The sequence below is a fragment of the Danio aesculapii genome, chromosome 23 (assembly GCF_903798145.1).
Source record: "Danio aesculapii chromosome 23, fDanAes4.1, whole genome shotgun sequence".
NCBI lineage: Eukaryota > Metazoa > Chordata > Actinopteri > Cypriniformes > Danionidae > Danio > Danio aesculapii.
In genome coordinates, this window is record NC_079457.1 from 8580057 (window position 1) to 8593089 (window position 13033).

Consider the following 13033-nt stretch of genomic DNA (forward strand, 5'->3'; position numbering starts at 1 on the left):
TCTCATTTTCAAAATAACAGTCCCACATACATAATATGCTTAACACAAGCTTAGATTAGTTTAAAAATTAGGGAAAATTTGTTAGAGGTACCAGAGAGAGCATTGATACTATGTTAAATAGCTTTCTACGCATGTATCTGTTGCCTCATTACAAACACATGTGACAAATTTCACAATATACACTGACTTTATGTCTCTTTGGAGGAGCACTGAATATTCGTTTAATCTGTATATCCTGCATTTTGCGTTCTGATGGCTGTGTACAGATAAGCTGCATGGCTCCTTGCCCCTCCCGTTTTCAAAATAAGAATCCTGCATCCATAATATGTTTGGCACACGCTTAGAAAAAGTTAAAAATGAGGAAAAGTTGGTTGAAGGTGTCATAGAGTGCATAGATTCAATAATTTAAATAGTTTTCTACACATGTGCCTGTTGCTTTATTACAAACACATGTGGCAAACTTCACAATATACACGTTAAACTAACAAAACATACAATCAAACCATCTTCACGCCCCTCCGCAGTGCCACTGAATATACGTTTAATCCGTATATCCTGCATTTTGGCAGCTGTGTACAGTTGAATCGCATGGCTCCCTTTTTAGTCTCCCACCTCTCCCATTTTTAAAATAAGAGTCCCATATACATAATATGTTTAACACAAGCTTAGATAAATTTAAAAATAAGGGGAAATTTGTTTCAGGTGCTACAGAGTGCATTGATTCAATATGTTAAATAGTTTTCTACACATGTGCCTGTTTAATCCATATATCCTGCATTTTGTGCTCTGACAGAGACACGTGGCTCCCTTTTTAGTCTCCCTGCCCCTCCCATTTAAAAAAAAAGAGTCCCACATAGATAATATGTTTAACACAAGCTTTAGATAAAGTTAAAAACAAGGGGAGAAATATCATTGTTGTAATCTCACTAGGACACTTTGTGGCCAATCAAATGCTGTCAGGGGGATGCATATTAATAAGTCGGTGTTTTAAATTTTACACTCAAAAGATTAACATGAGAACGAAGAAACAATGACATTTAAGCATCACATATACTGAGCTCGTATTATTCATAGGGTGCATTGAATCAATATGTTTGATAGTTTTCTACAAATGTGTCTGTTGCCTCATTACAAACACATGTGACATATTTCACAATATACATGTTAGACGAACACATTCAAACCAAGCTTATGTCTCTTCCGAGTGGCGCTGAATATATATTTAATCCGTATATCCATTTTGCGCTCTGACAGAGACACATGGCTTCCTTTTTAGTCTACCTGCCCCTCCCGTTTTCAAAATAAGAGTCCCACATCCATAATATGTTTAACACAAGCTTAGATAAACTTAAAATGAGGGGAAAAATATCATTGTTGCAATCTCACTAGGAAACATTGTGGCCGATCAAACTCTCCCTGGGGCATGCATATTAATCAGAGTAGGTGCTGAAGATTTTACCCTCACATGATTTACATAAGAAAGAAGTTATTACATTGTAATAACTCTCCTAAAATCCTTTTTCAGATTTTTCTGAATGAAATGCCTACTTTACTACATCCAATCAGCTCACAGTACAAAAAAACAAGCCACACCCACTGTTTTCTCATTTCATATTCTGCTTGTCTAGGAAATGCGCCACAATGTGAGACAAAAAAACAGTCAAAGCCACCGGTTCATGCTGACTTTACCCAAAATTACTCCAATAATCCACATCAAACATCATGGGGTGTATGAAAGAGGTGGACAAAAGACAACAGCATTAAGTCTCAAAAAGGAATCAGCATAGAAAACAGTCTGAATTTTCATCCTCACCTTGTCTGGCGGTGTATTCGTTGTCCTCGATGAGTCGAGCGAGGCCGAAATCAGCCACTTTACACACCAGGTTATCGCCCACCAGGATGTTGGCAGCCCTGAGGTCCCTGTGCACGTAGTTCATTCTCTCCACGTACGCCATTCCTGAGGCGATCTAAGGACAACACATACATTATATACCGCTCTCCAGAGCATCCACAGCACAGAAATAGATTCATTTACATTGGGAGACAATTACAGTGGAGCCTGCCAATGGAAAAACTGCAACGCAATGATATTTTTAGAGAAAGAGATGCAATATAGGATATTCAGCTTTCTAAATATGGCACATAGAGTTGAAGGCTAACATTTATTTGCTGTACTGTAAAATGTTTGCACTTTTTTAAAGACATTTACCAAGTGCTGATTATTGGAGAGACATTTTTTTACATAGTAGTTTTAATAACTAATTTCCAATAACTAATTTCTTTGATTTTTGTCATGATGATAGTGCATAATATTTATAGCTACATATTTCACAAGATACTAGTATTCAGCTTAAAGTGCAATTTAAAGGCTTAACTAGGTTAACTAGGCAAGTTAGGGTAATTAGGAAAGTCATTGTATAACAGTGGTTTGTTCTGTAGACAATCGAAAAGCAAATGCTTTAGTAATTTTGATTGACTTTAGCAGTTTTTAGCAGTCTTAGCTATTTATTTATTTATTTATTTATTTAAAGAAATAAGACTTTCTCCAGAAGAAAAATATATTAGTAAATACTGTGACAAAAATGTCCTTTCTCTGTTAAACAGCATTTGGTAAGTATTTGAAAAAGAATACAAACTTCACAAAAGGGTTACTAATTTTGTCTATGTAGAGAGTATGTGCAGCCAGTCAAAGCCAAATTTATTCAGACACCGTCAACATTTCTCACGTAATCACAGATTATTATATACAGTGTTTCTGCAGGTTTCTTCAAATCAAATTTAAGACCCTTTTAAGACCCTTATGAATGCTTTTTTAGACTTATAGAGGGCTAAACACTACAGATTTTTTCTAGTGGTCCGGTTACTTCTTTTTTCTTTGTATTAATGAAAGATCCTGTAGAGATATGTGTCTTTAGTCTTCTTTCCCTGATTAGGGAAATTAATTTGGAGAATTGCTGTAAAAATGTCTAGCAGCTGTTGTGAATTGCATCTCTTTGAAATAAGAAAAGTTTGGAGATGGATTATAGGTGATTGGGTGTCAGCCCGATTGGCCAGCTTTACTTGGACATAGGGAAATTAAAACCTGTTTCAAATAATTTAAGACCTACAACACAATATTTCACTGAATTTAAGTTCTGTTTTTGACACCATGTTTATAATATGCTAATAAAATATGACAAGAGCTAAATCATGTTGATGATGTCTGATAACACTGATAGAAAAGTAGGCCTACAGTATGAACTGGTTTACAATCAACCAAAAATAATTACGACAAATGTTAGCATGAAAATACATATTTACACAACTACACACAAAAAAAAAAAAGATGTTTGCTGTTTGTTCAAACTACTTATTTAAAGTAAGCTAAAACAACACAATTCTTGAGTTTTTTGTGGGGACAACTACATTGTTTTATCCATTTATCTCAGATGATGTTTAACAGAGCCAGGACATTTTTCACAGTATTTCCTATAATATTTTTTCTTCTGGAGAAAGTCTTATTTGTTTTATTTCAGCTAGAATAAAAGCAGATTTTAATTACATTTTTAAATAATAATTTTAAGGTCAATATTATTAGCCCCCTAAAACAATATTTATTTTTCGATTGTCTATAGAACAAACCATCATTATACAATGACTTGCCTAATTACCCTAACTTGTCTTATTAACCTAGTTAAGCCTTTAAATGTCACTTTAAGCTGTATAGAAGTATCTTGAAAAATATCTAGTCAAATATTATTTACTGTCATCATGGTAAAGAAAATAAATCAGTTATTAGAAATGAGTTATTAAACTATTATGTTTAGAACAGAAATTGAGAAAAATATACAGGGGGGCTAATAAATCTGGAGGGCTAATAAATCTGACTTCAACTGTATGTCACAGTTTACTCTATCCTCTCTAACTTAAAGTTTCATCTACAACAACTAGTTAAAAAATACCAGTTACTGTATATCTGGTGTCTGAAAATTAGTTGGTGTGACTGCATTTTATTTAATTATGGGACCATATGCAAATTTCTCAGTTTGGATTTCATTACTCGACATCACATCCTAAGAGCAGTATAAAGTACCTGAGAGGCCATGTCCACGAGCTGAGGCAAACGCAGCATTTTCCCCATGTCACCTTTCAGGAAATCCAGTAGGCTTCCTGTGAAAACACAAATCACACTCTGACATCTTCATTCACACGTCTACTGGCAGACCTCACAGGAAAGCTGCTAATATCCACAGCTCATGCTCCATTTATGTTACATGTCACTTCTTGTTTCCTAGACATCTCCAGCCAGTCCCTCCAGGACTTTGCAGGATGTTTTTTAATCAATTTTGCAGCCTAAAACGACTGATTAACCCTCCTGTTAACTTGCGCGTCAAAAAAAGAGCAACATCCACTTGTGTGGGTATCTGTAGGCCAGCGGGAGGTTGGGGAGAAGTTAAGAGGGTTTCTTTTCGCTGTATTTGGACTCAAAAAATGGAAGAAAAACTAGTGTAAATTTGGCAGGAGCACCCGTGTCTGTTTGACGTGTCAAGCTACTTTAACCTTTATGAATACTGTCTTGCTAAAACATTTTAACACCCATGCAGGTACTTTTAGCACTTTCAGTACTTTAGCTTCAGTCAAAAACGATTAAAGATTGATAAAAAACTCCACATGATGAGGAAACCCTTGTGTTTGTGATAAAGATGAGGTTGTTACTTTATAAAAAGTAGATTTGAGGATTGAAGTTAATTGATCTGCTTTATTTTAGAGGTTTCAGGAGTTCACACTTAGATATTGCTTCATATTAATAGCAGATTTGGCATGCTGTCCCGGGAGAGAACCCTGAACTCAGAGATAACTGAGCCCAGGGCTCCTGGCTGGCCAACGAGCATGTAAGAGGGTCCGAGATCAGATCTCTGGAGCTCCCCATGGTAAAAGAGGAAAGGGGGAGATGGGGTGTATAGGGGATTTTTTAAAAATGAAAATAAGGGAGTAAGGCAAGACAGGCTATTTATTGTGAGTTTAGAATAATCCGATTAATAATGATTGAAATCGATTATGTGGTTTTAGACTTGATCAGAATCAGACGTTACCTCCCGATCAGGACTTGAATATATATGTATACTGTATGTATGTATATAAAGTCAGAATTATTAGCCCCTCTTTAAATTTTTTTTTCTTTTTTAAATATTTCTCAAATGATGTTTAACAGAGCAAGGAAATTTTCACAGTATGTCTGATCATATTTTTTCTTCTGGAGAAAGTCTTATTTGTTTTATTTCGGCTAGAACAAAAGCAGTTTTCAATTTTTTTAAATCCATTTTAAGGTCAAAATAATAGACCCCTTTAAGCTATATTTTTTTTTTCAAGGGGCTTATAATTGTGACTTCAACTGTATATATGTATGTGTATATATATGCGTGTGTATGTATGTATGTATGTGTATGTATATGTGTGTGTATGTATGTATGTATGCATGTATGTATGTGTATATATGTGTGTGTATGTATGTATGTATGTGTATATATATATATATATGTGTGTGTGTGTATATGTATGTATGTATGTATGTATGTGTATGTATATGTATATATATATATATATATATATATATATATATATATATATATATATATATATATATATATATATATATATATATATATATATAGTCATTATTTGTAACACATCTATAGTTCCTCCCGGCACAACATCGGCAAAGTAGAACACGAAAGCAGCTTGAAGCAGAAATTGATAGTACAGTATATCTGCGATCTGGAGGTATTATAACAGTGATGAAGACAACATTGCCATAGGAAACTGTGAGATATGTAAACTTGGGATTGTCTGCTGGGTATTTTAAGTTGAGATGCTATTTGTTTTTGTATTAGATTTTTTTTAATATTTACTGTTGCACTAAAGTCCAAAAGTGAAGATTTTATGTTATTTATTACTTGATTATTCAAGCTACCTCACAGAAGTGCTCTGTTTGTCAACAGAGTTGTTAAATGTTGAAACAATGTAAATTAAATAAAAAAAGAAACATCCTGGATCTGTTTCTTCGCTCTTCTTTATTCTTTTTTATGTATTATAGAAATATCGGATCAGGTTTCGGTATCGATAGATACTCAAAATCAAATGACTCTGACTCGAGGGCAAAAAAACCTGATCGGGACATCCCTACTAACAGTACATCTCTCTTATCTTTACAGTAAATATTAAGTAAAAATCTAAAAGCAGTCACCTGACCATACAGTGTATAATAAATGTGCATTTATAAATTATGCAGGATTAATCTAATGCCATCAGATCTGGTCTATGTGAATACAGTCACTTCAAAGGTCCCGTGAAGCTAAAATAAATTACGTGCAGCATGAGCATGTTAGTTTTAAGGATACTGATAAGCTAAAATACAGGCATTAAATTAACATTTAAAAGATATAAATCTGATATAAACATCCAATATTAGATATGAGGATGAAGAGTTGATATTGCCTAAAGTCCGCACTGACCTTGTCCCATGTACTCGGTGACGATGTAAATGGGCTCCTCGGAGACAACGGCGTACAGTTGCACCAGCTTCTCATGCCGGAGCTTCTTCATGACCTGCGCTTCCTGGAGGAACGCTTCGGGAGACATGGTGCCAGGCTTCAGAGTCTTGATGGCCACACGCGTTGTCCCGTTCCAAGTGCCTGATGGGTAAAACAGACACTAGCTAAGGCAAGTTGGAGCTCAACTCTGCAGGACACTAGCTCTGTTTCCATCCACCTATACATCAGCATCCCTGTTAGCTCAGTTTAATGAACAACAGCTTCCCCCCTGGCGTGTAATATTTGGAGGCACTTTAAAATCGCGCTGTCAACATTAACCTGGACATGCAGAAAGGGTTAAATCACATTCGCTACTCGAGTCATACCGCCCCCAAAACACATATGAATATTGAGATTGTTTAAAGCTGGATTTATACTTTTGCCTGGTGCCACATCGCAGACTGTGCGCTCAACCTCATGAAACGGACGAGACTTTTGTACTTGCTGCGTTTGCCGTTGTGATATGATATGTGATGTGATATTTGTGGAACCAACATCACTACTTGCCATACACTTTTATACACGTATACATTTATTTAACCACACACTTACATGCCAATTTGCACATAACAGCTGCACATATAACGTTGTATATAGTAATAAACATGTTTATACACTTGTCAAGCTGTATATTTGCACTCACTACTTACTTCTATTTTTTTTAATATATTGATTATCTGTTTTTTGTCCTGTCTCTGTAATGCTGTTGCACTGTAGAAGCTCTGTCACGAAAACAAATTCCTCGTATGTGTGAACATACCTGGCAATAAAGCTCTTTCTGATTCTGATTCTGAAAAATATTCTTTAAAATAATAGGCGGCGGTCAAAAGAAACCCACTGTAAAGTCAGAGAAGTAGAATATTTCCAGATCATTAATATCATTCAATATTTTAAACTATTAATTTGTATTATTTTTATAAATTATTTTAACGATTATGAGGGTTTTTATAACCATTCAAGATTTTTTAAATCAAACTTTGATGCATCACCTGCTTTTGTTCATATCTCAGACAGTTTTACCTATTAAAGTGTATCAAAATGTTACTGACAACAGAACATGGGCTGCTCTACAGATATATTTGTTTTTATTATGGCAAGAATGAAAGCAAAAAAAAGTACACTTACTAAATACAGATGTTTTTTTAGATTTAGCCCACTCAACAATCGACACATTTCTGTCTGGCTAGTTTCTGTCCTCTTCTTATGCTAAAAAGGCAATAATGGTCCGACATTCCTGACCATTATCACCAATAAAGCCTAGAAAAACAGGGCATCAGTATATTGTAAAGTGACTGGTTCAAATATTCCTTTCCTGTTATCAAAGAAATCATTTATTCCTTAATTTTAACTATTAAATTGGTTTAAATTCAAAATTGTAACAGCTACATCAGTGTAAAACCTATGACTGGTGTAAAAACATATTCTGTGATCGTGTACCTGGGTCTCCACTTTCGCCATGGCCTCTTTTGGCTTTAACACACTTATCCCTCAGGGTTTTCCAAACTTTTTAACAAAAACTTTCCTCCTGTCCCCTGTTGCAATTTCTAGCCAAGTATTATTGATCATCAGGTTATCTCTATGATAACGGATTATAAAGATGTCTGTACAGTCGTACCTGTTTCAGACAAAATTTACATTTACATTACATTAAGTCATTTAGCAGACGCTTTTATCCAAAGCGACTTACAAATGAGGACAAGGAAGCAATTTACACAACTATAAGAGCAACAGTGAATCAGTGCTATAGGCAAGTTTCAGGTGTGTAAAGTCTAAGAAGCAAAGCATTAGTAGTGTAAGTTTTTTTTTTTTTGAGAGAGAGAGAGTGCAGTTAGTGGTATAGCCAGAGAGGCAGTTACAGATTAGAAAGGAAAGTGGAGACTAAATAGTTAGCCGTTTCTTGAAGACAGCAAGTGACTCTGCTGTTTTGATGTAGTTAGGGAGTTCATTCCACCAACTGGGCAGATTGAATGCGAGAGTTCGGGAAAGTGAAATCTCTTCAAAGTGATTCATATTCAACTCAAATCAAACGCGGTGCCGCGCGAACTGTTCGCTCGAGTCTCAAAAAAAATCATGCGCTCCGCCAGCTGAAAACATGTCGCGCACACCCAACGCGAACCTCTGCAAACACAGCGATGACATCATTCGCCGCGCGCATTCAAGCGAACTAGCGGACACGTAGAGTATAAACCAGGCTTAAGCCTTTCTGCCCTGCTGCCTTGTGAAAGGCTGTAGCTGCGTTCAGATGTGACAGCGCCAAAACTGCGCAAGAATGTGTGTGAGGTGGGTGACAGGAAAGTGAGGATGGTGGCAGCAAAAAAAAAAGGTGGACATGAGGAGCTATTTTCAAAAAAATAATAAAAAATTGAGGGGGTCCAAGGTCCCCACCAATGTCAAGAGGAAGCCTACGCTCTTGGTCGCAAGCCTGAAAAATCCAGCACATTGCGTTTCATCTTCTGAGGCGCAGGTCATTTATTATGTCAGAAAAAAGGCTCACGGTGACTTCTCCTACCACAGCAAACTACATTTTTCCTATTGGTATTTGGCGTCGGTTTATCAGGAAGTGACTATTTTGTTCTCTTTGATGGAAACTCTGCTTTATTCACGGATGTTTGAAGCAATATTCAAGTTCACGCATAAGTCTAGTTGGCATCCAAGGATCTAGTTAGCATTCAATGTTCTGTTTTTTGTTCTGGTTTTTGATGAAAGGAAGCTGAGTGAAGAAGTCTTACCCATCCAGACCTCCCCGAAGCAGCCCTGGCCCAGCTTGACATCCAGTCTCAGAGAGTCTCGAGGAATCTCCCAGGCGTCACGCGCCAGACCCTGAGTTGGAGGCTTCAGCACTGGACACACGTCAGTGAGAGAGTGGCACAGGCCGTCTGCATGCTCTGAGAAACAGGAGGAGGAGATAAGGCAGGGTTTACAGTTTCTCACTGCTACTGTCTTCAAAATAATAGTAGTTCTGACTTAAGTACTCTATAAATAGTCAAGTTAGAGATCATAATTTATCTAAAGGGTTTCAAATGTATTATTGTTATTATTACTATTATTGTTGTTGTTGTTATGCTAATGGGAGCTAATAATATTGACCCTAAAATGATTAAATAAATAAATAAAAACTGGAATACACACACACACACACACACACACACCTACATATATATATATATACTGTATTATGTCAAAACAAACTTTTATTTTTGATGCGATTAATCAAGATTATTTTTTAATAATAATAATAATAATATGCATATATTCGGTCAGCATTATCTCATCTATCTGCTATCAAAGCTTAGTCCAGTTAAACACACGTAGAGCACTGCACAGCCTGTCGTGAGTTTCTGTTTTAATCCCAAGCAGTATTTATAGTTTTAACCAGCTTATTTTACAACAGGCCGAGTTCCCACTTCCAGAAATAGGAGAGTGTATCACTTCCTCTGACAGAGACTCAGAGATCAGCAGGTGTGTGTGCATGTGTATGTGTGTGTGTGTGTCTGAGAAAGAGAGCGAGAGAGAGAGTGAATCAAAACTAGTTAAAATCTTTATTACAAACCATATGAATGAATTTATTATTATTATCGTTCATTATCATTCAGTATTATTTATCAAATTTCTAATTGTGTTTTTGTGTATGTATATATGTATTATTTAATCACAATTTAATATGTATTATTCATTGTTAATGTAATTTGCAATGCTTTAGCAATACTTGATAAGTCCTGACAAAAAACTCTATTGAATTGAATTGAAATGAGTTGAGTTGGGTTTAATTGAATTGAACTGAGTTGAATTAAGTTGAGTTTAATTGAATTGAGTTGAGTTGAATTGAATTTAGTTGAATTCAATTCAATTCAATTGAGTTGAGTTGAGTTGAAGTTAAATTGAGTTGAGTTGAGTTGAAGTTAAATTGAGTTGAGTTGAGGTTAAATTGAGTTGAGTTGAAGTTAAGTTGAATTGAGTTGAGTTGAGTTGAAGTTAAATTGAGTTGAGTTGAGTTGAAGTTAAATTGAGTTGAGTTGAGTTGAAGTTAAATTGAGTTGAGTTGAGGTTAAATTGAGTTGAGTTGAGTTGAGTTGAATTGAGTTGAGTTGAGTTGAAGTTAAATTGAGTTGAGTTGAGTTGAAGTTAAATTGAGTTGAGTTGAGTTGAGTTGAGTTAAATTGAGTTAAGTTGAATTGAATTGACTCACGGCGGTAGTGGTTGACCAGCTGCTGTAACGTGCTGAACTGTGTGCGGGACGTTATGTAAAATCCACCGCTGTCCAGCTTGCGGATCTTATAATGTTTCACATTCAGGCCCTTCACGTTGTCGTAATCCAGGACGGAGAGACAGTAGGCACCTACAAAAATACAAAGAAGATTTTATTTATGCATGAATTCATTCATTTAGTCAGTCATGCATTCATTAATATATGCATTCATTAATTCTTTCATTCATTCATTCAGTCAGTCATACATTCATGAATTCATCCAGTCAGTCATGCATTCATTAATATATGCATTCATTCATTCATTCATTCAGTCAGTCATGCATTCATTAGTTCATCCAGTCAGTCATGCATTCATTAATATATGCATTCGTTAATTCATTCATTCAGTCAGTCATACATTCATGAATTTATCCAGTCAGTCAGTCATGCATTCATTCATTCATTCAGTCAGTCAATTAATTGGTCAAGCTATCATTCAATTATGCATGCATTTATTCATTCAATCATTTATTCAATCAGTCAGTCAGTGAGTCAGTCATGCATTCATTCTTTCAGGCAGTCAGTGATGTATTCATTCAGTCATGCATTTATTAATATATGCATTAATTAATTAATTAATTCATTCAGTCATACATTCATGAATTCATCCAGTCAGTCGTGCATTCATTAATATATGCATTCATTCATTCAGTCAGTCATACATTCATGAATTCATCCAGTCAGTCATGCATTCATTAATATATGCATTCATTAATTCATTCATTCAGTCAGTCATACATTCATGATTTTATCCAGTCAGTCATGCATTCATTAATATATGCATTCATTAATTCATTCATTCAGCCAGTCATACATTCATGATTTTATCCAGTCAGTCATGCATTCATTAATATATGCATTAATTAATTAATTAATTTAGTCAGTCATACATTCATGAACTCATCCAGTCAGTCAGTCAGTCGTGCATTCATTCAATCAATCAATTAATCGGTCAAGCTATCATTCATTCAGTCATGCATTCATTCAGTCAGTCATGCATTCATTAATGCAGCCAGGCATGCATTCAGTCAGTCAATGAGTCAGTCATTCATGCATTCATTAATTCAGTCAATCATGCATTTATTTAACCAGTCCAGTAATCCATGCATTCATACATGCATTCATTAATTTTAGTCAGTCATGCATTCATTCAATCAGTCAGTAATCCATACATTCATTCAGTCAGTCGGTCAGTCATTCATTCATGCATACACTCATTATTTCAGTCAGTCATGTATTCATTCAGTCAGTCATGAATTCATTAATTTATGCATTTATTCATTCAGTCAGTCAATCATGCATTCATTAATTCAGTCAGGCATGTATTCATTCAGTCCGTAATGCATGCATTCATTCAGTCATTTATTTATGCATTCATTAATTCAGTCAGTCATCCATTCATTCAGTCGGTCAGACATCCATGCATTCATTCATTCCTTCAGCCAGTCAGTCAGTCTGTCATGCATTCATTCAGTCATGCATTCATTCAGGCATTTATTAATGCAGTCAGGCATGCATTCATTTAAACAGTCAGTAATACATGCATTCATTCATTCCTTCAGCCAGTCAGTCAGTCTGTCATGCATTCATTCAGTCATGCATCAATTCAGTCAGTCATGCATTCATTCATTCATTCATTCATTCATTCATTCATTCAGTCAGTCAGTCATTCATTCATTCATTCAGTCATGCATTTATTAATTTATCAATTCAATTATTCAGTCATTCAGTCATGCATTCATTCATTGATGCATTTGTTCAGTCATGCATTCATTCAGTCAATCATGCATTCATTCAGTTAATCATGCATTCGTTAATGCAGTCAGGCATTCATTTATTCATGCATGAATTCATTCCTTCAACCAGTCATGCATTTATTTATGCAGTCAGGCATGCGCTCATTCAATCAATCATTCAGTAATCCATGTATTCATTCAGTCAGCCATGCATTCATTCATTCATTCATTCATTCACTCAGTCAATAATTAATTCAGTCATTCATTTATTCAGTCACTCATGCATTCATTAATTCAGTCAGACATGCATTCAGTCAGTCAGTCAGGAATGCATACATTTATTCAGTCGTGCATTCATTCATTCATTATATTCACTCATGCATACATTTCATTTATTCATTCATGCATCCTCTCTGCCTCCTCTGTGTCCTTCAGTGTGTCCTGTGTGTGTTTCTGTGAGATACTGTATGGCTCACGGTTAT

At 35.4% G+C, this 13033-nt stretch overlaps 1 protein-coding gene across 1 annotated transcript in view; it reads right to left on the reverse strand.

The window, feature by feature from the left end:
• src (v-src avian sarcoma (Schmidt-Ruppin A-2) viral oncogene homolog) overlaps positions 1–13033 on the reverse strand; it is a 108875-nt gene that overhangs the window by 2163 nt on the left and 93679 nt on the right. The window contains exons 6-10 of the mRNA XM_056449159.1: positions 10756–10905; positions 9299–9454; positions 6492–6671; positions 4073–4149; positions 1814–1967 (exon numbers count right to left, since the gene is read on the reverse strand). Of these exons, the coding sequence (XP_056305134.1) occupies positions 1814–1967; positions 4073–4149; positions 6492–6671; positions 9299–9454; positions 10756–10905 (717 nt within the window). The remainder of the gene's footprint in view (positions 1–1813; positions 1968–4072; positions 4150–6491; positions 6672–9298; positions 9455–10755; positions 10906–13033) is intronic.